General features: G+C 55.0%; 1 protein-coding gene across 1 annotated transcript; it reads right to left on the bottom strand.

Annotated features, from left to right (window-relative positions):
* Nucleotides 1-4,208: 4,208 nt before the first annotated feature.
* LOC310883818 (delta-1-pyrroline-5-carboxylate synthase-like) lies at nt 4,209-18,785 on the bottom strand. The gene is made up of 9 exons (XM_083804750.1): nt 18,706-18,785; nt 17,984-18,134; nt 15,166-15,290; nt 14,315-14,459; nt 11,858-11,931; nt 11,533-11,632; nt 9,725-9,803; nt 8,308-8,449; nt 4,209-5,549 (listed from the first exon to the last, which is right to left on the bottom strand). The coding sequence occupies exons 3-9, from the start codon at nt 15,184-15,186 to the stop codon at nt 5,484-5,486; spliced, it is 627 nt and encodes a 208-aa protein (XP_083660876.1). The 5' UTR covers nt 15,187-15,290; nt 17,984-18,134; nt 18,706-18,785; the 3' UTR covers nt 4,209-5,483.
* Between the last annotated feature and the right edge of the window lie 5,932 nt (nt 18,786-24,717).

Raw genomic sequence — 24,717 nt, 5'->3', positions numbered from 1 at the left:
CGGCCCCGCGGCGCCTGCAGTACCCTCTTTTGGCCACCAGGCGGCGGCAGAGGGCGCCAGGGGGCGCCACCGCGCATGCGCGGCCCCGCGGCGCCTGCAGTACCCTCTTTTGGCCACCAGGCGGCGGCAGAGGGCGCCAGGGGGCGCCACCGCGCATGCGCGGCCCCGCGGCGCCTGCAGTACCCTCTTTTGGCCACCAGGCGGCGGCAGAGGGCGCCAGGGGGCGCCACCGCGCATGCGCGGCCCCGCGGCGCCTGCAGTACCCTCCTTTGGCCACCAGGCGGCGGCAGAGGGCGCCAGGGGGCGCCACCGCGCATGCGCGGCCCCGCGGCGCCTGCAGTACCCTCCTTTGGCCACCAGGCGGCGGCAGAGGGCGCCAGGGGGCGCCACCGCGCATGCGCGGCCCCGCGGCGCCTGCAGTACCCACTTTTGGCCACCAGGCGGCGGCAGAGGGCGCCAGGGGGCGCCACCGCGCATGCGCGGCCCCGCGGCGCCTGCAGTACCCTCCTTTGGCCACCAGGCGGCGGCAGAGGGCGCCAGGGGGCGCCACCGCGCATGCGCGGCCCCGCGGCGCCTGCAGTACCCTCCTTTGGCCACCAGGCGGCGGCAGAGGGCGCCAGGGGGCGCCACCGCGCATGCGCGGCCCCGCGGCGCCTGCAGTACCCACTTTTGGCCACCAGGCGGCGGCAGAGGGCGCCAGGGGGCGCCACCGCGCATGCGCGGCACCGCGGCGCCTGCAGTACCCTCCTTTGGCCACCAGGCGGCGGCAGAGGGCGCCAGGGGGCGCCACCGCGCATGCGCGGCCCCGCGGCGCCTGCAGTACCCTCTTTTGGCCACCAGGCGGCGGCAGAGGGCGCCAGGGGGCGCCACCGCGCATGCGCGGCCCCGCGGCGCCTGCAGTACCCTCCTTTGGCCACCAGGCGGCGGCAGAGGGCGCCAGGGGGCGCCACCGCGCATGCGCGGCCCCGCGGCGCCTGCAGTACCCTCCTTTGGCCACCAGGCGGCGGCAGAGGGCGCCAGGGGGCGCCACCGCGCATGCGCGGCCCCGCGGCGCCTGCAGTACGCACTTTTGGCCACCAGGCGGCGGCAGAGGGCGCCAGGGGGCGCCACCGCGCATGCGCGGCCCCGCGGCGCCTGCAGTACCCTCCTTTGGCCACCAGGCGGCGGCAGAGGGCGCCAGGGGGCGCCACCGCGCATGCGCGGCCCCGCGGCGCCTGCAGTACCCTCCTTTGGCCACCAGGCGGCGGCTGAGGGCGCCAGGGGGCGCCACCGCGCATGCGCGGCCCCGCGGCGCCTGCAGTACCCTCTTTTGGCCACCAGGCGGCGGCAGAGGGCGCCGGGGGCGCCACCGCGCATGCGCGGCCCCGCGGCGCCTGCAGTACGCACTTTTGGCCACCAGGCGGCGGCAGAGGGCGCCAGGGGGCGCCACCGCGCATGCGCGGCCCCGCGGCGCCTGCAGTACCCTCCTTTGGCCACCAGGCGGCGGCAGAGGGCGCCAGGGGGCGCCACCGCGCATGCGCGGCCCCGCCGCGCCTGCAGTACCCTCTTTTGGCCACCAGGCGGCGGCAGAGGGCGCCAGGGGGCGCCACCGCGCATGCGCGGCCCCGCCGCGCCTGCAGTACCCTCTTTTGGCCACCAGGCGGCGGCAGAGGGCGCCAGGGGGCGCCACCGCGCATGCGCGGCCCCGCGGCGCCTGCAGTACCCTCTTTTGGCCACCAGGCGGCGGCTGAGGGCGCCAGGGGGCGCCACCGCGCATGCGCGGCCCCGCGGCGCCTGCAGTACCCTCTTTTGGCCACCAGGCGGCGGCAGAGGGCGCCAGGGGGCGCCACCGCGCATGCGCGGCCCCGCGGCGCCTGCAGTACCCTCTTTTGGCCACCAGGCGGCGGCAGAGGGCGCCAGGGGGCGCCACCGCGCATGCGCGGCCCCGCGGCGCCTGCAGTACCCTCTTTTGGCCACCAGGCGGCGGCAGAGGGCGCCAGGGGGCGCCACCGCGCATGCGCGGCCCCGGGGCGCCTGCAGTACCCTCTTTTGGCCACCAGGCGGCGGCTGAGGGCGCCAGGGGGCGCCACCGCGCATGCGCGGCCCCGGGGCGCCTGCAGTACGCACTTTTGGCCACCAGGCGGCGGCTGAGGGCGCCAGGGCGCGCCACCGCGCATGCGCGGCCCCGCGGCGCCTGCAGTACCCTCTTTTGGCCACCAGGCGGCGGCAGAGGGCGCCAGGGGGCGCCACCGCGCATGCGCGGCCCCGCGGCGCCTGCAGTACCCACTTTTGGCCACCAGGCGGCGGCAGAGGGCGCCAGGGGGCGCCACCGCGCATGCGCGGCCCCGCGGCGCCTGCAGTACCCACTTTTGGCCACCAGGCGGCGGCAGAGGGCGCCAGGGGGCGCCACCGCGCATGCGCGGCCCCGCGGCGCCTGCAGTACCCTCCTTTGGCCACCAGGCGGCGGCAGAGGGCGCCAGGGGGCGCCACCGCGCATGCGCGGCCCCGCGGCGCCTGCAGTACCCTCCTTTGGCCACCAGGCGGCGGCAGAGGGCGCCAGGGGGCGCCACCGCGCATGCGCGGCCCCGCGGCGCCTGCAGTACCCTCCTTTGGCCACCAGGCGGCGGCAGAGGGCGCCAGGGGGCGCCACCGCGCATGCGCGGCCCCGCGGCGCCTGCAGTACCCTCTTTTGGCCACCAGGCGGCGGCAGAGGGCGCCAGGGGGCGCCACCGCGCATGCGCGGCCCCGCGGCGCCTGCAGTACCCTCTTTTGGCCACCAGGCGGCGGCAGAGAGCGCCAGGGGGCGCCACCGCGCATGCGCGGCCCCGCGGCGCCTGCAGTACCCTCTTTTGGCCACCAGGCGGCGGCAGAGGGCGCCAGGGGGCGCCACCGCGCATGCGCGGCCCCGGGGCGCCTGCAGTACCCTCCTTTGGCCACCAGGCGGCGGCAGAGGGCGCCAGGGGGCGCCACCGCGCATGCGCGGCCCCGCGGCGCCTGCAGTACCCTCTTTTTGGCCACCAGGCGGCGGCAGAGGGCGCCAGGGGGCGCCACCGCGCATGCGCGGCCCCGCGGCGCCTGCAGTACCCTCTTTTTGGCCACCAGGCGGCGGCAGAGGGCGCCAGGGGGCGCCACCGCGCATGCGCGGCCCCGGGGCGCCTGCAGTACCCTCTTTTGGCCACCAGGCGGCGGCAGAGGGCGCCAGGGGGCGCCACCGCGCATGCGCGGCCCCGGGGCGCCTGCAGTACCCTCTTTTGGCCAACGGGTGGCGCAGGTGGCGCCACAGCGTATGCGGTGCCCCGAGGCGCCTGCAGTACCCACTTTTCGCCACCTGGTGGCGCAGAGGGCGCCACAGCGTATGCGCGGCCCCGAGGCGCCTGCAGTACCCACTTTTCGCCACCAGGCGGCGGCAGAGGGCCCCAGGGGGCGCCTCAGGGTATGGGCTGACCCAAGGCGCCTGCAGTACCGGATTTTCACCAGCAGGTGGCAGAAGGGGGCATTCAAAGGCACCACCCCGCATGCGTGGCCCCGCCACCTGCAGTACCCGCTTCTCGCCAGCAGGATGCGTCCCGAGGGCAGCAGGGACGGCTTCCCAGACCATTTTCCCAGAGAAAGCACAAACAAAAACAGCAGAAATTTGCACCCCACGCCGCCTCAGGGAGGAAATGTCTGCCTTGAGCAACGTGCCGCTCACGGCTGGGAAGCTGAGCGGCGGCAAGCTGAAACAGTACATTTTTTATCGGGACAAAAAAGGCAGGGAGATAATAACAACGAACCCAACGTGTGCAACGGGATGCTCTGAGCCCAATGACCACAACTCCCAGCTTGCTGGGGGAATGGTGCTCCTGGCGGCTTGACACTGCAGACAGCACAGAGCCAGCCCCAGGCTTCCCCACCTGCAGCTCAGCACCCGCAGACCTGTGCCTGCCACCCCGTGCCATCCCCGCCTGGGCTTTCCCTGCCCCAGCCGCCAATGCCCTGGGACCCGGCCTCCACAACGCCATCCCCTGCCCTGGGGGTCCTGCCGGGAACCCCCAGCCCCCTCCCCACTTGCACCTCTGCAAGCAGCAGTCCCCCCAGCCCGGGGAGCAAAGACAGCAGCGAGCTGCCCCCCCACACGGCAGGGCTGGCCCCGCACTCCGAGGGGTCGTCAGCATCCAGCAGCCGGTGAACACGGGGCCACCCCCCCCCTCCATACCCACCCCGCTACGGAACCTGCACCCACACACAGATGGCGACAGCCACTTCCCCCGATGGCAACCACCAAAGGGGGCACGGGCCGGAAAGCAAACTTTATTAAACTGCTGTGCAGGACTCCCGGGAGGGGGGCTGCGGTGGGGCTCCCTGCCCGGTCGTTCTTCCCTTCCCCTGGCGGGCAAGGCAAAGAGCGGCGTCCGTCTGTCCGTCCGTCCATCCCTGCGTGGGGAGCGGATGCTGGAAGTGGGCTTCTCACTGTCGCTGCTTTGGGCAGTTGCAGAGTAATTGCCTTAAGTAACAAGGCAAATTAAACTCATATTCACCTTTTAAAGAAAGCGTACAGCATCGAAGAAGCTTTCAGGGTGGAGGGCAGCTGCGCTACCTAAGCGTTCCCTAGGCCTCCAACTTTACGTGCTATCGCACTAGGGGAACTTGGTGTGCTGACTCTAAGGAAGTCAGGAAAACACTGCACTCTAGGGAACTTTTGCTCATTCTAGTATCATCATAATACCAAAACACACCTCCATCCCAAAAGCTCCGTGTCTCCAAGGTGCGACCACCCCTCGCTGAGGGCATGCTCTGAGTTTCTCAGACCCCTCTACCTTTAAACGAAAGCAAGAAAACTTTACACCAAACATAACCAAGGTATGCCTGACTAGAGTCACTCAAGCCCCACCTAAAGGAGAGAAAATAAATGTAAACTGTCTTAAGTGAAAGGGGGTGTTAGGGAAGACACCATCACCAAGGATACCTTTCTGACTTCCAGGATCAGTCAATGGGCTGAGCCTCTCTTCCCCCCGCACTGGGATGCCGTGGGGTAATATCTGAACGCTTGGTTGTACCAGGTGTCTCCTTGGAAACTTAGAAATCTCTAGAGCCTTTGTGCCTTTTAATGCGTTAACAGCCAGGACGAGTACCTGTGTATTTCATGCGTGCTCGCTTGCTTTCGCGGACAGTGAATTTATCGCCGGCGATCCAAAGAACCTGTGTCCTTGTTGCTGTAATAAATTGCTGTTCATTGCATTGTTCCTAGCTGTGACAGTTCTCATTGAACACGACTAGAGCGAGGGCGTGCTACGTTATTGGTGAATCCGTGACCGTGATAGTTCAGTAACCTGAATCCGACCAGACCCGTAACAGTTAGTCAGCTACGCCCCTTAGCGTGACAGTATTTCATAGGGAAAAACATTAAGCCTAAGATTTCCCATGCCTAAGGCCCTGGGGGTCAGGCAGAGAAGGAACCCGAGACTCTTAGCCATGCGACTCCTGAGAATCGCAGCTTACAGTTAGTCACTCACCATCTTCTGGTCTCACAGGATGAGGCAGAGGTATAATAAATTCCTTCTCCATCTCTCTGGAAAGAGTTTTTCTCCTATCTATGACAAAGGAAAAAAAAAGTTGTGATCATGGGAGTCAGTACACAAAGCCACACTCTGTGAATTCACTACTACAGTTAAGATCATTTTTAGTCAAAAAACACCTCGGCAGCAATGTTACCACTGCAAACATAGCGCGGCAAGAAAAATTCCACTCAAGGTAAAGTAAAGGGCAAGTTAAAAGGACGAATGACGTGACCAAAGGCAACTGCAACAACCATCTACCAGATGGTTCCACAGCCCTCGTCCACAGCCCTCAGATTTCACGGTTGTCTTTCCTGACAAATGAATCCTGGAAGAACAGAAAAGATACACAAGGTGTCCTTTGTGGAGCCTTTGGGGAGACTACTGAAAGGAAAACCAAACCAAAAAACTAGGAACAGCAAGCGTCGTGTACGTTGGTTCTGTTAACAGAGTAACGCTAACGTACTAGAAATTTCTACGTTCTTTGCCCTCTACCTTGAAAAAGTCACCCAATTCTGTCAGTGTTCACCATCGCCTTTTTTTTTTTTTTTTTTAATTTTCACGTGGACATCCGAGGAAAACATTTCGAGTCCCTGTCATCAAGGGAGAGGAGGAGAAAAAAAAAAATGAGAGGGATGATGGGGGAAGAAGCGCAGCCATTCCTTGCCTCGGTAACGCGAGCAAAAAGCTCAGGCGCTCGGCAACAATGTGCTTTGAAAGACAAAACACAGAAGAAACTGCATGTTATTTTATCTCAGCTGTAGAGTCACGTGTATTTGTACCTGCTCATTTATTCATCTGCCAGTTTATTGTGCTACAGACGCTACAGAATGTAGAGACTGCGAGGTTACTACAACCTTTTGTAACCGATTCAATCTTCGGTAGGAATAGCTATCTAAAAGAGCCAACAAAATCCCCTTTGTCGACAGCCATCTGAACTTTTATCGTCTAACAACAGTCCTACAAACATCCCCCGGGATGCTCAACTTCAGAAACTTTCCATTCAACTTGAGGCAGAACAAGCCCTTACCCTAGACACCTTCACCTGGCTCTCCACTGCTAGCAGAGTAGCACTCCGATACTGCCCAGCACGTGCTGCAGCCTACTCGCTTACACGTATTTACTGCAGCCTGGTTCGATACGCTCATGAGAGACCCATGAAAAATCCACCCTTTCTTTCAGGAAAGTAAATACATACATACATACGAGACGGTAAGGAAGAAAAGCTGAACGCACGGGATGCCGTCGTTTACCGAGGGGCAGATCCAACATCAGCACAAGGAGCTTTGGGGCACGTGAGCGATCATCTACACCAGCCATCAGGACAAGCCAAACACATGCACACGAGCCTCGATTTAAAACAAACAAACAAACAAAAAACCAACACGTTAAGTTCCTTTATAGCTTATGGAAGTACCAACCTACAGCTTAGATGCAGTTGGATTGCATCAGCTTAGGGACTGCCTCCTTCAAAATGCGCAGAGGGGTGGCAAAACCAGTCTTGAAAACCTGTTGCCTAACAGGAGACTGTTGCCTGCTCCTCCATAGGTTACGTTCTTCCAAGCACCGTCCTGTTCCTGGATTTTACCAGCCACAACGGGATGGTCCCACTGGCATGAGTCGGGGACGCTTCGCACGGGGTTTATTTGACGCTGAAGTAAGTCTTCTGCGGGTATAAGTAACGCAGCACGAGATGGAAAGTAAACTAAGGTACCGTCTGCGGCACAACGCTTGTGCGATATCGGACCTGAGGGGACCAGTCAAAGCCTGCAATAATCGCTGAATGGGTGGGTAAGTAGGGAGCCCTACGAGAAACAGAGCTCGTGTTCTGCGAAGCTCTTTCCCCATCAAGAAGAGGACCTTTTCTATTCAGCGTCTTTACCGAACTTTAGGCTACTTCCTACTCACTTTGGCAAGTTAGCCTCCGTAGAAGCCAAGAGATTTTAAATTGCCAAGCACCATTTATAGTTCCTGTCCTCCGACGACAGGCAATTTCAATCAGGGCGCTAGTTAATAGGAAAGTCTGGCTCTGTTTCACACAAATCAAGTACCTAAACCACAGACAGGAGTCTGCAGAAAGAATGCTTTAAAAGGTGAATTTAAAGAGAGGGATGATACTCACTTTTCCAACATTTCTGCAATGACTGTGGCAAAAAAGGCTGAACCAGGGACGTCTCTATCATCCCCTCTAGGATTTAGCAACTCCATACAGTCATGGGTCAAATACCACAGCTTCAACGCAAGACAGACAGGGACCTCAAAGGTCACGCTTCCGTCTGCGTACCGAGTTCCGCTGGAAAGACCCCCACCCGCTCAATTCCCAAGCAACTTTGCCACGGCCAGAGCTTACCTGGAGTTTTGCTTTCTCTCGCTGCTCAGTACGGGCCCAAGGCCTCTTTTGTTGCACACAGTTCAAGCAAAACTCTCGGGACATAACCAATAGACAGACAGACAGGCAGAAATTGCCTCTCACGTCTGTCTTGACCGACCACAACCACCGTTCTGGAAAGCCCTGCAAGCACCGGTTTATTTCTAGGACAACTCTGAAAGCTGAGGCGGGACAAAGGTTAGCCTCTCGTACCATAGACTGAGCAACAAAGAGACAGAACTCGACAAGCCAATTCGTTCTAGGTCTAAGAAGCTACTACAGCTAGGCAGGCACTATGTGGCTTTCCTTTGTGCTTCCCCGCACCGAGCAGTTCGCACTTCTGCAAATTCGATTAAGCCTTTGAGCCTGGGCTGCAGGAAGTTTACGAGCACGCCTCGGTTTCACCCAAAGATTCCTGCGACTTACCTGGACAGTCGGCCTGCTCTTTCTCCTGGGAAACCTGCGACTGCAGCACGCCAGCTGCAGCTTTCCTCCCTTCAGCTGCCGCGCCACCTTCGCTCGGCGACAAACCCCGCGGGGGTCCCAGCGGCGGGGAGCTGCTTCTGCCCTGGTGAGCCGCAGGGAAAGGAGAGAGCCGGCCGTCAGCACGCGGGGGGAGGAAAGCCTCCGAGGCGCAGCCCGACGATCGAGCGCAGCGAGGACCCGCGCCCGGCCGCCGCAGCCCCCACCCCTCCCGGCCCGACGCTCCGGGGAAGCGCCCCCGAAGGCTCTCGCTCGCCTCACCGCCGGCAGCCGCGCTCGCAGCCAGCGGCAACCTGCGCCTCCCGGCGCGCACGGCCCGGCCCCGGCCCCGGCTCGGGGAAAGACCGGCCGCGCATCACAGAACTACAGCTCCCAGCATGCCGCGGGACGGAGCAGTCCATCCGACCCAGAGGGGAGTCGGCCAAGCGCACACAACCGCCCCCCCCCCCCCCCGCCGCCCTCTCCGCGCCCGCCCTCCCCCCCCCGCGCCGCTCCGCCCCCCTCTCCCTCAGCCCCCCGAAGCCCCGCGCAGTGCAGACCCCGCCGCACGCCCGGTCCGCTCCGCTCCGCTCCGGTCCGGCCCGGCGCGGCGCCGCCCCCGCCCCGCACAAGGGCCGTTTCCGCAGAAGCCGCGGACCGCGTGGCGCCCCAACCGCCCGCCGCCTCGCCCCCTCCCGGCCCGGCCCGGCCCCAGGCGGCACCGACCACCAACCTCGTTGCGGCACCGCGCCTCGGCGGCGCGGCCCGAGCCGAGCCCGGCCCGAGCCGACAGCTTCCGCCCATAGTGCCGGCAAGCCCTGCACGGCACCTCCGCCCTGGGTTCCTCCGAGCCAATCACGGAGCGTTTCCGCCCTGAGTTAAGGCTAGCCGTGACGCCGCTTCCGCCCTGGGTTCCCAGCCAATCATGGAATGCTCCTGCCCTCAATGACGGCTCGCTCGGACACCGCATCCGCCCTCACGGTCCAGCCAATCACGGAGCCGTTTTGGCCCTCGGTGAGGGCACGCCCTGACGTCACTTCCGCCCTCGGTTCCCTCCCACGTAACGGCTCTCAAAGCAGTTTGTTCCCTTTAAACAATAACAGAGCGCGGCTGTACTTCAGAACGATTGGATTTCTTGAACTCTATAGGAAGCAGTCCGTGAAATATGATCTCGAAACCTCGCCTTTTAAGCAGTAGAGGCAAACATGCTATTTGTATATGCTCCTTAGAAGCTAAACTGTCAGTCTGCAATTGTTTTACCTTTACTGCAACTCAGGACCGCACTCGGAGCACTGACTCAATGCCGTGTGTGCTGTCTCCAGCTAGCTGTCAGGCACACACTGCTCCACGGAGAAGTCAAATTTCCTCTGTAATTGCTTACCCAAACCAGTATGAGACGCAATAGGAAACTACGGAGGAAGCAACCTCTCCTCTGCACTCAGAGTCCGTCCTGCCGTCAGCTACAGCATGGGACAGAAACCGTATTATTCAGATGCGGAGGTATCAAAGATGATCCTCTGAAGTCGCATCGGAGAACTTGAGGCTGGGGGCTGGCAGGAAGAAAAGTAACTAACAAGACAAGCCATCCTAAGTCTGTAAAAAAAAATAGAAAAAAAGGAAAAAATAGAAAAAGGTTGGGGGGTGGGGGTGGGAAGCCAGTAAGAATCAGCCTGATAAAAGGTTTACAAATGAGATGAAGAAGAAGAGGAGAAGGGGAGAGATTGTCTATGCAAGGCAAGAGACCCAAGAGGCAAAGGCTAAAGTCTAGGAAGGCAGACTAGAATGTGACGAGGAAACATACTGGCTTTCTATGAAGAACAGAGCTAGCAGCAAGGAAGTAATAATGGCAGACGAGGGAGACTAGTGCCCTTTCCTTTCACGTGAACATACTCCCTTCACTAGAGCATACTCCCCTTCAGTATGAAATGAGGACCAACGCTCACAAAATTCAGTTATAAAATAGGAAGCTGCCCTTTGGCAGTCTCTTTCTAAGTGCCCATACCCATCACTTGCTCCTCAAACACTTGCTCATATGTTAGAGAAATGCTCAATCCGTCTTGCTAAAAATACTAGCAGTGAGAGCCTAGACTCATCGCTCCACAAGCGAGTGAAAGCAATCATTCTGCCTCAGTGCAAACATGCAGTATCAGTATGGGACAGACCACTCACAGCCTAGAGCTTCTACTTTCTGTGCTAATTTTTTTTAGCATATATTCCTAACAGTTGCGATTTGTTATTAACAATCTATATTAAACATTTGATGTTTAATGGTAGCCTGCAACTCAGCTGCGTTTGGCATGGACAGGAAAGTGCTCAGTGGTAGGAACCTCATAAATTGCAAGTTAAGCAGGAAACCTACGTTATAAGACACGTGCAGAAACCGCAGCACCTGAATGTAAGCTAACTCCTTCTCTACGCTGGGTATCAAAAACCAACCCTGAATAACTCTCGACATTGCAGAAGCAAGTCCCAAGAATGTGCCTGTAGAAAAAAAAAATTGGGATGGCAACAGAATTCATTTCAGAAGAGTCTTTTGAGGCAAGACTTCTTGCAGCCTTCCAATAACTCACCAACAGAAATACGCTTTTGTTATCAAAGATCTCTCTGCATTACAGTTTGTGACGTGCCAGTTTCACACATTTTCTAACCCAAGACCAGCTTCTCGATGCACCACTCGAACACAAAAGAACGGATTTAGTCTATGCTGCCTGAACTGTACTTTCCTCGGTCAGAAGGTAATATGGTTCGTTCTGGAAAGCATCATTTTTAAGTAACAACCTTCCCCACAGGGGCCAAACATTACGTTAACCAGCCCAGGAGATACTCATGCTATTTCATACATGACGATAACAGGGAAGATACTTGCTATATTCAATTTCTAAAGCGAGCCTCCTTTGGCAAAAGAAAACGCTATTTATTTATTTATTTAGATTTTTATTTTTTTTAAACAATGCTGTGGGTTGCTGTTTTCAAAGGCCTCTCTGTCTTCTCTGATGAAGACATCTCTCATGTAATTATGGAAGCTGCAGCTGTTTCCACTGACAAGCTCTCAAAGTCCTGGGCTCACTAACCTGTGACAGCCATAATATCCAATTGCAGGTGACGGAATACTCTAGTTCTGCTCATTTCCTTTGAGGCCCAGAAAAGCTCATGACAACAGGAGTACCATGAAAGGACCCATAATATTACCTTTATTTTCAGCTTCTTCTAAGTCCTTCTCGTTTGCCAAGAGAATTTCTTCTCTCTGATCAGGTAATAAGTCAGCAAGACAATAATCAATCTCTGCTCTCTGAAAGAGAAAAGTTTCTGAACTGCATTCTTATATGAAGTCCGTGGTGTTTGACATCTGGCTCACTTCAGCTCATTTCTGCTGACACATCTTCTCACTGTCTTGACTCCCTGAATGCTTGGAGCCAGCTGATTTTTTCCAGGACCCATTTGTGTTATAAACCTGTATTTTAAGACTTGCCACGTGTTCCCAACCTTAAAGAGTGAGCACATACCATTCTCTCACCTGCTCAGGCTGCAGAGCTGCCAGGGTTCTGCCACCAGCTCGAGACCTTTCACCCTGCTGCTCTGCTGGAGGGCCTGCCAAAACAAACAAACAAAACACAACCACAAGACATGCAGACAAAGGTTACAACCCATGTGGGAGGAAACGAACGCTAACCTTTCATCTTCCAACTCCTTACTCAAAGCAGGAAAACAGGTACGGTCCTAATAGACATATCAAAGAAATTCACTGTATGCCAGAACAGAAAAATCTGTATCAGATACCAAAATGCTGCCACGGTCCCCGAGCATAGCCCTTTTCAAGGCATCACGGAGATTCAGCAAGATCATCCAGGTCATAGGGGACAAACAAGCTTGTATCAAAGCTGCACACAGCTTGTATCAAAGAGACTTGACAAAGAGCAAAAGAATACAAGGACGGCTAAATCTCAGGGCGTAGGAGAAAACTGAAAACAGGGAGGCATCCTTTGAAAAAGTTTAGTTAGACAACTAACAAAAAGAGAAAAGATTGCAAAACAACACGGGAATGTACAAACAGCACTGGAAGCCAAAAGCGGCCTGAGTAACAGCTTGCAGAATAGCTGCTCTCTCCACGCCTCTCCCTGTGCACACTGAAGGGTTCCTACAGAAGAAAGGTTTTCTTCTTGGCATGGATATCAAAGAACCTGTCTCAAACTGAAATGATACAGAACAAGTTTTGAAACAGAAGCAGAAGTAACAAGTCAAAAGGCTCACGCAGCATTTCACTAAGGAGTTCTCAAGTAGCTCACGGATAAGCTACATTTTCATTTTTAACTCTCTTGAAATTGTCTGTAGGACAGATGACTTGAAATGTGACTAATAGGCCCGGACTTCTATTTCAGAAGCGTCCTACAGAAATTGCCAGAGCAGGAATTCCCATGTTAAGGAAAATAACAGGAGTTAAGAAAAGAACTAGCGGACACTTGATTAATAAGACTTAATTAAGGAGTGTTAAAACAGCTTTTTAAAGCGAGGTCATACTTTATAAAGTAGAGTGTACTTTCGTGTTCTTTGAAAAAAAGTGACACACGCGAGGAGATAAGAGTTCATTTTAAAAAGCTACCTGAATATTTAAAGTGTGTTTTGGAAGACAGAAGACAAAAGAAAGAATGGGAGTAACCACGTTCCATGGTAGAGGAAGGGTTGCAGTAAAATTTCACCTTTACTTTTGCTGTTCACCATATTTGTAATTGTCTGAGAAATGGGGTTAAGATGAAAAGCTTTATAGCTGATACAAATTTATTGCAGTAGGACAAAGTGAAAAGTGCTGATATCGCACTTTTTCCCAGAAAGGAACTTTTCAGAAAAGGAGCTAAGTTTCCTGGTGGACACCAACTTGAACACGAAACAGCAATGTGCCTTTGCTGCAAAAGCAGCTGAGGGTATCCTGGGTGGCATTAGGCAAAGTATTGCCAGCAGGTCAAGAAAGGCGATCCTCCCCCTCTGCTCAGGAACGGTGAGGCCGCACCTGGAGTGCTGGGCCTGGGCCTCCCAGTACAAGAGAGACCTGGACACACTGCAAAGAGTCCAACGGAGGGCCGCGAGGATGGTAAGGGACTGAAGCACCTTTCCTATGAGGACAGGCTGGGAGAGCTGGGACCGTTCGGCCTGGAGAAGAGGAGGCTTGGAGGGGATCTCATCGATGTCTGTAAATACACGAAGGGAGGGTGGAAGGAAGACAAAGCCAGACTTTTCTAACTGGTACCCAAGGAACAAAAAAGGAGGCAACAGACACAGGCCGAAACACAGGATGTTCCCCTTCTGTGGTTTCCTGAACATCAGTAAATACTTTTTTGCTGTGAGGGTGACTGAGCACTAGCACAGGCTGCCCAGGGAGGTCGTGGAGTCACAGTCTTTGTGAGGTTTCAAAACCTGTTTGGACGTGGTCCTGGAAAACCAGATCTGGGTGGCTCTGCTTGAGCAGGGGTGTTGGACCAGGTGACCTCTGGAGGTCCTTCCAACCTCAACCAGCCTGTGATTCCTTTGCAGCCGCTATGCAACCAAATAGCAAGTACAATTCAAAGCAGATAAACGTGAAGCAATGCAGAGGCAAAAGGAGAAATCAGGCCTTGGTACTGCACATTCTATATGCACATATATATAGTATATATATACACCATATATATAGGTACATCCTATATGCACGCTTTCACCCTGAAATCTTCAATAATAGATGATAACCTCTAAGACTAAAAGCAATACAAGTTCTACCTAGTTCTTTGAATGCAAGTCTGATGCAGCAAGTCATCAGCTGGAAGGAACCCGAGCAGAGGATTCAAGATGTTCTATTCCAACATTAAAAATTACCTTTCAAATGCCGTTTGTCAAGCAGAGCGTAGTTTCCCATTTGTTGAACAGGCAGGCCTAGCCAAATTTCGACCCTAAACTTTCAGGAAATCTCTACAGCTCCCAATGTACATGTTACTTCCGTACTCACCTGCAGGTTTTACCTCTGAAAAAAAAGTTCCAACTTTCTTCCCTTCCACAACATCTGTGATGACACGACCCGAGATCTTTGGGTGGGTTCCACTTGCAATCACTGCAGAGGTGCCTCCTTGGAGGGCCCGCAGAGCTGCTTTCACCTGCAATGAAGGATAGAGCCAGTTCCCGAAAATGCACTTGTTATTTGAATCCCCATGCTCAACACAAATTCTTGCTCCACTTTGATCACTTACGTCGGAAAAGACCCTTCAGACCATCAAGTCCGAGGAGGGGGAGCGAGAGAGCGGTTGTGGTGGAGTTCAGCTGTCTAGCAAGGTAAAACCATCACACGAGGGGACCAACACCAAGCACAGTGCTCAAGGTGCGGTCTCACCAGTGCCAAGCACAGACGGACCATCACTTCCGTTGTACTGCCGGCCATGCTATTTCTGATACAAGCCAGGATGTTATTGGCCATCTTGGCCTCCTGGGCATACTGCCGGCTCCTGTTCAACAAACTGTTGACCAGCACAACACCCCCAAGTCCTTTTCTGCCAGGCAACTTTCTAGAACGCTGCTTGTGACCAGCTGACAACTGGATTGAACTCCAAAGACCTTCTGAGCCGACATACAACCACCAGTGCTGCTGAAGAGAGTTGTTCCTCCCTAGGGGTAGGGCTTGGCATTTCCCTCTACTGAACTTCAAAAGGTTCCTGCCTGCCCCTATCTGCAGCCTGTCAAGGTTCCTCTGAATGGCAACACAATTATCTGCTCTATCGGCCACTCCTCTCAATCTTGTATTATCAAGTCCCCTTTCCACATCTCCCTTTCCCTCTCAGTAAGAGAATAAGTGTTCTACATTTCTACCTTGGCTTCCATGCCTCCCATTCCCACCTGGGATTTGGTTCCAAATGTCACAGATTGTTGGTCTCCTGGGTAGGATATGTCAGTGAGCTTTGCATCGTCGGGTCCTGGAGGGCTGTCAAAGAGTCCTGAAATTAATAATAAAAAACTGTTAATGTTACATATCTTCTGTTCTAAAGCTCACCAGGGAAAAATAACTAAAGCCTTTGAGGCTAAAAACCTGTATTCCACTTTACAGGATTCAAAACTTCCACTGAACCCTCCTTTTGTGGAACCGAAAGGATGAAACACTAACATGCAGGCTCAAGATGTGTAACTTCACCGGAATTGTAGCTAGTGTGAGGAAACAGAATATCCACATGCTGAATAGCATCACGTACGCTGGGAAGTACCCACACTTCAGTGAGGTTAGAGAGAAAACCGGAAAGAAGTTTCCAGCTTTTATATGGTTCAGAATCAGGGCTTACACACAAGAGTGCACAACTGAACAAAGGACAGTCCTCCTCACCTAAAATCTCAGATGATATTCCCGAATGCTGTGTTGTACACTGATAAACCGGGCAACTTAGAAATATGTATAAAGGCTGACTATTGAGTTCTGCAAAGAAAGGACACAAGACTATAGACACACACTTATTCATTTTAAATAAATGTTGTACCTTTATTTAACTATGTCCTGAGTTGAGTGATACTTCTGTTTACCTAACATGTAAACCCTAAACTCTACCGCCAAACTTCCCAGAAGTTCTATGCGAACAAACATGTCACAGATTAAAACGCACAAGTGAAGAGTACCTGAACTCTTCCTTTACAGCTTGGGAAGGAAAGGACACTTCTTTCCATAAAGAAGATACCACAGCAAATGAATAAGCTGTGAGGAAATGGGAGTGGTGTTTTCGTTTGTTTTTTTATTTGTATTTCTTATAAGTTGTTTGGACTATCATTTTTGTTATTTTTTTTTTTTCCTGAGGCAGTCATTTCAACTAGAATCAACCACGAAATCCATCTGAAACAGCTGGAAGAAACTGTGGTTATGAAAAGCCAACCTCCTTCCTTCTCAGGGCCCACAATATGGACCAAAGTCCAGAAGCCACCGAAGGAAACACGTCTGGAGATGATAAAAAGAGTACGTGATTTTGTTGATGTCCTGGTGTGAAACTGTACCTACCACCTTCCTCTTTCTAGAAAAGTACCTTCAGCATCAACAGGTGACAGACTTCACGGCAGCACAGCTCACAAGACTAGACCACTATCAGCCACACGTCTGGGAGACAGAAAAGCTAGCAAGCTCCAGGTATCTGGAAAGCAATATCCAGGACATGTAAAGTACCCATAAATCACTGAAAGACAGAATCCACTGCCAGAAGAAGCAAACGATTGCAGAATAGCGTTCGGCTTATATGCAGGGACAGACTATGTATTTAGAATCCAGGAGCGTTACTCATGACTATATACAATTCTGAGGAGCTAGCAGAAGTACCATAGCGTCCACACAGGGCGTGCCTTCCAATCCTTTTACCGGCTTTGTTGCCCTCCTCTGTACGCTTTCAGGGATCTTAACATTCTTTTTATATTGTAGAGCCCAGAATCGCACACAATATTGAAGGAGAGGCTTCGCCAACGCTAAATACAGTGGGAGAATCACCTCTTTTGACCAGCTGGCTACGCTGTGTTTAATATATCCCAAAATGCTAGACGATACCCGTGCTTCTGAATCCTTTAGCTATCTTCCCAGGGCCCTGAAATTTATTTTGATTGAACACAGGCTTCTTGCTGCAACTTTGTTGGTACCCACGTGAAAGAGCAGGAGTAGGGAATAATCTGAAGGTTGAACTAAGCTCGTACGCTCGCTAGCAATGTCCCTGATCCAAGCCCCAGGCAGGTAGAAAAGCTCTCAGTAAAGATGGTCTGGTCTGCAGATGGGAGCCTCTGTTCCCTTCAGAAGGCAGTCACCTGTGACTATAACCTGGCACTATTTCTTCACAACGCTGGCCTTGATCTCTTGATCACTCTGCAATTCCACGAAAGGAATTGCCTCCCAAGTCGTTCTTGACTGACCACAACTAGCGTTCTGGAAAGCCCTGCAAGCACTTGTTCATTATTTCTAGGATAATTCTTAAAGCTGAAGCGGGACAAAGTTTTGTCCACAAAGGCCTTCGGGGAGACTTCTGAAAGGAAAACCAGGCCAAACCAAAAAACTAGGAACAGCAAGCGGCGTGTACGTCAGTTTTGCTAACAGAGTAACACTAACGTACCAGAAATTTCCACGTTCTTTGCCCTCTACCTTGAAAGTGTCACCCAATTCTGTCAGTGTTCACCATCAGCTTTTTTTTTTTTTTAAAAAAAATTTTCACATGGACATCTGAGAAAAACATTTCGAGTCCCTGTCATCAAGGGAGAAGAGGAGAGGAAAAAAAAGAAAAAAGAGAGGGGTGGGGAAGAAGCACAGCCATTCCTTTCCTCAGTAATGTGAGCAAAAAGCTCAGGCGCTCGGCAACAACAGAATCATAGAATATCCTGAGTTGAAAGGGACCACCGAGGATCATCGTTAAGGATCACCGAGTCAAACAACGCGCTTTGAAAGACAAAACGCAGAAGAACCTGCACGTTATTTAATCTCAGCTGTAGAGTCACGTGTATTTGTACCCGCTCATTTCTTCACCTGCCAGTTTATTGTGCTACAGACGTTACAGAACACACAAACTGCAAGGTTACTACTACCTTTTGTAACCGATGCGACCTTTGGTAGGACTAGCTGTGTAAGAGAGCCACCAAAATCCCCTTCACGCCTGGATTTCACCCGGAGGTCGCTGCGACTTACCCGGACAGCTGGGACAGACGGGCTGCTCTTTCTCCTGGGAAACCTGCGACTGCAGCACGCCAGCTGCAGCTTTCCTCCCTTCAGCTGCCGCGCCACCTTCGCTCGGCGACAAACCCCGCGGGGGTCCCAGCGGCGGGGAGCTGCTTCTGCCCTGGTGAGCCGCAGGGAAAGGAGAGAGCCGGCCGTCAGCGCGCGGGGGGAGGAAAGCCTCCGAGGCGCAGCCCGACGATCGAGCGCAGCGAGGACCCGCGCCCGGCCGCCGCAGCCCCCACCCCTCCCGGCCCGACGCTCCGGGGAAGCGCCCCCGAAGGCTCTCGCTCGCCTCACCGCCGGCAGCCGCGCTCGCAGCCAGCGGCAACCTGCGCCTCCCGGCGCGCACGGCCCGGCCCCGGCCCCGGCTCGGGGAAAGACCGGCCGCGCATCACAGAACTACAGCTCCCAGCATGCCGCGGGACGGAGCAGTCCATCCGACCCAGAGGGGAGTCGGCCAAGCGGACGCAACCGCCCCCCCCCCCGCGCCGCTTCGCCCCCCTCTCCCCCAGCCCCCCGAAGCCCCGCGCAGTGCAGACCCCGCCGCACGCCCGGTCCGCTCCGCTCCGGCGCGGCGCCGCCCCCGCCCCGCACAAGGGCCGTTTCCGCAGAAGCCGCGGACCGCGTGGCGCCCCAACCGCCCGCCGCCTCGCCCCCTCCCGGCCCGGCCCGGCCCGGCCCCGACCACCAACCTCGTTGCGGCACCGCGCCTCGGCGGCCCGGCCCGGCCGCTGCCGCCCATAGTGCCGGCAAGCCCTGCACGGCACCTCCGCCCTGGGTTCCTCCGAGCCAATCACGGAGCGTTTCCGCCCTGAGTTAAGGCTAGCCGTGACGCCACTTCCGCCCTCACGGTCCAGCCAATCAGGGCGCCGCTTCCCTGTGGGAAGGCGACCCTGAGGCTGCCCCGTGCTGCCTTTTTTTTTTCTTTTTTTTTTTTTTAAGGAAGGCGCGGGTGTTCTTGGTCCTCCCTCGTCAAGTATATCTGCGAGAAACGTCTCAAATAATTTTCTTGACACACGATCCTCTGTGAGGCTATTTTATTCGCGGTTGCAGTGGCGGGCGTCCTGCCGATCAGGAGCGCATTGCAGTAAGCACAGCATCAACTTTTATTCCCTATTCCCCGACGCCCGATCCCCTCCCCTGTGTCCTCACTGGCCGAGTACTGCAGGTTCACAAGCTACTCGACGCTCCTCTATACCATGTATGTACAATTTCACTTCTTTTTCAACCCTTTAATTTCTCCCTTCTTATTTTCTTCTTTTTTTTTCCCTTTCTTATGTTTCAGGAACCTGTGATCTTTGTTTTACCGTTCCCACGCTGCTCAACCTGTTTTTCCTCAAGCTTCTGCCTTATGTGGTGTTTGTTTTTGTTTTGTTTTTTTTTTCTAGGGTAGCTTAGCTCAACAGCATGCAGAGTGCAGACGAGAAGTGAGGTGTTTCTAGAAGCAACACTCTCCAGGCTTTTGCTTCAGCTTTGAATATTGAGAGGACAATATGACCAAGCAAGTAACTGAAACTTTTTCAACTGGAATTAGCTCAAACCTTTCTTTTACAAAGGAAGAAAAATCTAGGAGCATAACAGATTACACGCCCCCTCAAAAAATTCAATATAGTAACATCACTCGCAGGAAAACAAACGCGCATGTGCAGTGCGGCTCAACCTGCAGTACCCGCTCAAAAACAGCAGAAAAAATGCACACCACACTGTCTAGGGGAGGAAGACCTCTAACCTCTAACCATAACCCTAACAAAAACCCTAACCCTAAACCTTAACTCAAATCCTACCGGACCCCACCCTTACCCTAAGCCTACCCCTAACCTAACCAGAAACCTAACCCTAATAGTAACCCTAACCATAACCCTAACCCTATCCCTAATGGATCTAACATAACCCTAACCCTAATCCTAACCCTAACCCCTAACCCTAACCCCTAACCCAAAATATAACGCTAAGCCTAGGTTTTAAGGAACAGGACCCGTTGATGTCTGGCATGCCTCAGGAACGTGGCCGGAGCTGTACTCTGCTGTCATAAGGTGCTTGCAAAGCCTGCCCGACAGGCAAAACAGACTAACAAATTCCCCTGACCAACTCAGGGCCCATACTGGCAAAAGGAATAAACAGACTGCAAACAGGCAGTGGTAAGTTTACAGTATCTATAGAACTCAGTCCTGTCCCTGTGGTTAGTTTACAATATCTGTAGAAGTCCCTTATCCTCCGGGGCTATCCTGTCTCAGTACGTGCTATTGTTCTACAGTTAACCCTTTAGTATCCATTTCTTACTTCAACCCAGGCTGCCCCTAAAGGGGTATCCGTAACACGCCGGGCCGCGCCCGTCCCTCCGCGGAGCCAGGAGCCCTGCGGCCTTTCCTCGCGCCCCGGGACGGTACGGCGGCAGCTGCCAGCGGCCTGTCGCTACGCGTACTCGGGAACCGAGAGCACTCGCCTAAAGCCCGCTCCTTACCTCTGCTTTCGGCACCACCTCAAGATCCTCCCGCAGAACGTGCACCGTTCCAGGAAGGATTGCAATAAGCGCAGACCTGTCGGAAGCAAGCTCTGGATCCAACTCCTGAGCCCGCAATTCCGTTTAAGATAACGCCCATCACACCCGCGACGTATCAAACATAGAACCAACAAACATTAACACTACACTCAATTTCAGCCAAAAGTCCGAGAAACAACCCCTTCTTCCCCCACACGCCCCTCCCACTCCCACACACACCACCGACGTCATGGCCACTAGGCCAACCGCCCGCCCCGTGCTCCCGACGCTGAAACCGACGCCTCGCCCGCCTTTTGGCCGCTTCCGTCGGAGCCATGACCCCGTCGCACCCCGGCGCCGCTCTGCCGGGTCCTCCCAGCGGCCCGTTCGGGCCCCCGCGGGCCACATTAGCGGAGCTCCGGCTTAATTTGCATGCCCCGCCCCCGGCACCGCCTCTCCCTCCCCACAGCCCACCAGCTGCTTGCCCCGCCCACGAAGCCCCTGCGCGCCACCTCTGCGCCATGCTGATTGGCGCTGATCGCCCCTCTATTTGCATTCGCCCCGCCTCTTCACCCGCCCCCGCCGCCCCTCTCCGTCCCCGACGCGATTTGCATACCCCGCCCATCCCGTCGTAGACACGCCGCTAGCTGTCGCCTCATTGGCCCGGGGCCCAGCGCGACCACCCCGGCGGCACCGAGCGAGCGCGCGGGGACCCCGGCTACGGCCTTTTCGGCCGCGCCGGGCGGCCTCGGCGGGAAGGCCTGAGCGGCCGTCCGGGCTTGGCAGATTGCTGCCGCCAGCGGGGGTCCTCCGACCACCCGTTCAGCGCCCGAGGTCGCCGCCTCCGGAACGAGGCCCGGGGCCCGGCCCGGCGCGGCGACTGGAGGAGCGGAGCCTCCGCACGAGGAGAGGCTGCGAGCGCGGAGCGCCCTCGGGCCGGAGGGGAGATGCCTCCGGACACTCATCGCGTCCACGGACCCCCGAGCGCTGGGCGGGCACGGGGTCGCCACGGAAGGTAGCAGCTGCTGATCAGAAAAGGGGACGACCACAAAGCAGCCCTGTCTGCGGTGAGACCTTTTGCCCCCCCACACTTTTTTTGGTGTTGTCGAATATGTTGAATGTACAGGGGGGATTCAGGGTGGATATCAGGAAGAGGTCCTTCACCGAGAGGGTTGTTGCACGCTGGAAGAGGCTCCCGAGGGGCGTAGTCACAGCACCAAGCCTTGTCGGAGTTTAAGAAGCATTTGGACTGTGCTCTTAGTCATATGGTCTGAACTTTTGGGTAGGCCTTTGTGGAGCCAGGAGTTGGACTCGGTGATCCTTATGGGTCCCTTCCAACTCGGGATATTCTATGATTCTATGTGCTGACCACTTGCCCACTGCATCTGCGGTACCCATTGCATGTATGGATTAAGATATGCCATGTGTTTATCTCCACCCACCTCATTTTGCTTCCTTCTCTGCATCACGCCCTAGCTAGGCTGGCTGGGGCAATTAGCTTTTTGGGCCTTGAAACAGCACCTGTGGGAGCTCCCAGTTGCCCACTTGTGCCCGTGTTTGCTGAGTTAGCGTAGCCCCACCCCTTACTCCATGTGAATGGACTGCAAAAAAACTGCCAAGAGAGCAGGGAAGAAAGCAACTGTTTATTAATTCATGCACCTCACTTCTGGGAGGGAGGACACTGTAGGTGTCAACGTCTGAATGCTCATCTTTCCCCATGGTACCCCCAAAGTCAGGGCTGGAGCAATGATCACCCATTCCATGGGGAACAGTTGCTTCCTGTAGCTCTGTGCTGCTGGACAGAATTGGAGGAAGAAAAAATAGGGCCTGGGAGGAGGACAGAGGCACAGAGAGGAAAAAAAGGAGTCAGCTAGAAAGGGAAACATCAAGAGAGATGAAGGGACTGGCATTTGGGAATGAGAGAAAGAGATGAGGGACCATAAGGAGAATAGAGTTAGAAAGAAAAACTAGGGACAGCTCTGCTATCTGACTGTGTAGACCCCATGCCGCCCCCACCCTTTCCCCACAGACGCTGCTCGAACCACGGTACAGTGCTGAGATCCTAAAAGGACCCTGAGCAGCCTCCATCATTGACTTGCTCTCCGTCTGGCAGAGCACAGCCCCTCCACAGCCTCCCTGGCACTGCTCCACTCTTCCACCACAGCACTGACAGCTCCACCGCCCCCTCCTCACGTGCACTGTCACCCCTTGGGACTCTCCCCGGAAGCCTCTGATCACACCGCCGAACTCACCGCCGACCGATAGGTAGGTTCACCACCGAGATCTCCCCAGGCCGCGGGGCGCCCCTCCCTGGGCTCAGCTGGCGGATGGGGGATAGGAACTGGCTCGCTGAAAGGATTCATCAGCAAAGGTAGAACTGAAGAGTTTTGGTCAGCTGCAGACGGTAGCGAGCGCGGTGATGCTACTCCGCATGTGCAGAGCTGGTTGCTGTAGCGCTTTATTTTAGCCGCCGGGCGGCGGTAGCGAGAGCCGCAGGAGTGACGGGCACGTGCAGAGCCGGGCGCTGCGGTACCGCCCGTTGGTCATCGGGCGGCAGTAGAGAGGCCGGCGGCGTTACTGCGTATGCAGCACCCCTGCATCCGTACAACCTGGCGCTGCAGTACCCCTCTTTGGTCATCGGGCGGCAGTAAAGCGCGCAGTAGTGCTGCTGCAACCCGGGGTGCTGCGCTTCAGCGCCACCGCGACCCCACCAGGGCGCTCGAGCAGTCCCAGTCCCTCCCGTGCCGCTCAGCACCCTCGCGGAGAGCTGCTCTCCGAGGTCCCGAGGAACGCCGTGGTGCTCAAGCTTTAATAGGCTGCACTTTTGGTCCTTGTGCACACAGCTCACCGAAAGAATTAGCATGTCATCTTATAATCTCTTTCTGTTTATCACTTTGTATTGTGGTCCTGTCTCTCCTTCCACCAGTCAGCAGCAAAAACACTCCATATTCAGAATTTGTTTGAAAGAGATAATAAACAGAATACACGGTGACCAAACAAATCTAATGGAAGGAAGCCAAAGACCCTGACCTAACTACCACAAAAGAGCGGTGGGTATTGGGGGTTTTGGGACAGGGTTTGGAGCAGTGTTAGTCACTGGTGGTCTTGGGGCACCAGCTGGGGGCTTTTGGTCCAGGCTTGGAGGGGTTTTGGGGTCTCAAGGGTCAATGGTGGTTTTGGGGTAGGGTTTAGCAGCTTGCGTGGTTTTGGGGGCTGGTTTGAGGGATGTCTGCAGAGTCTTGGGGAAGAGAGCTCTTGCCAGCAGTAGGGCATTGATTTGTACTATTTTTTTTCCCCAGAATGAGAGATTTTATCACAGATGAATCAATGAGCAATGCTGTATAATGCCATGGTGGAGTCCCGGGAAAGACTGAGGAGCTGAGATACATGGCCTGTGAGAATATTGCTCAGCAGCGACTGCTAGCCTTTTTAAAATGTATATAAATTTATAAATTGTTTTAGTTACAGACATTTAGCAAACCAACTAATGGCTATGCACTGCCATAAAGAACTACAGGCTACCATACTCAGGCTTTAGCAGTTACCATGAGACAAGCAAGATCTGATAGGAGAAAACAAATGCTTCTGATTGATCCTGGTCAGAAAGTTTGAGCAACAGGTAAGTTTACTTGGGTAACTTTGCCGGAGCCATGAGTGATAATGCATTATTTGCATACTACCAAGGGAAAGGAGGAATGCTGATCCATAGCCAGCCTTTGGTAGATGGCATTCCAAGATACCACATTTCCCTCTAGATACCGACATCTACAATTTTTGGTGAAAACCAACAGTATGGAAAATCCTTCTCTCAGCTGCGATCAACAGTTTCTATGTTTGGTCTGCCTCCTGCTGCAAAGAAAACAAGGCCAAGACTAGAAAAAAATATTTCTTTAATTCATTATGTACACCCTTTGTCCACTCCCATTTCCATACCTGCACTGCAGCTTCCCTGACATACACAAGGTTACGTACCTAAGGAGAAACCAACAAAGCTTGCCCCCTTACGAGCAGAAGTAGGACTCACTCACTGCCTCTTCCACTTTATCCTAAACGTTCACCGCTTTATGTAGTTTGATATGACCTAAACAATCCACATGTCAATCTGTACATGTGGTCCAACATACCAACTAATAAAGCCCTGCTTCCTCCCCTGTCTCTGTCTGTTTGCATGTGCTTCCACTACTAGTTCTGCCCAGGCAATCAGGACACCCACAATTTAAAAGGA

Source organism: Anser anser (assembly GCF_964211835.1).
Source record: "Anser anser genome assembly, chromosome: 19".
Classification (NCBI taxonomy): Eukaryota; Metazoa; Chordata; class Aves; order Anseriformes; family Anatidae; genus Anser; species Anser anser.
Note: the sequence above shows the minus strand (reverse complement) of the source record. Positions and strands in the feature narration are given on the sequence as shown.

What these genes read in the sequence shown, in the direction of transcription:
- LOC310883818 (XM_083804750.1), bottom strand. Translation starts at nt 15,186, where the DNA reads ATGGGAGGCATGGAAGCCAAG. An exon ending in TTCAGAGGTAAAACCTGCAG is followed by an intron (nt 11,932 to 14,314) that starts GTGAGTACGGAA and finishes TTGTTTTGGCAG; the next exon opens with GCCCTCCAGCAGAGCAGCAG. An exon ending in TGCGTCTCATACTGGTTTGG is followed by an intron (nt 8,450 to 9,724) that starts GTAAGCAATTAC and finishes GCGGCTCACCAG; the next exon opens with GGCAGAAGCAGCTCCCCGCC.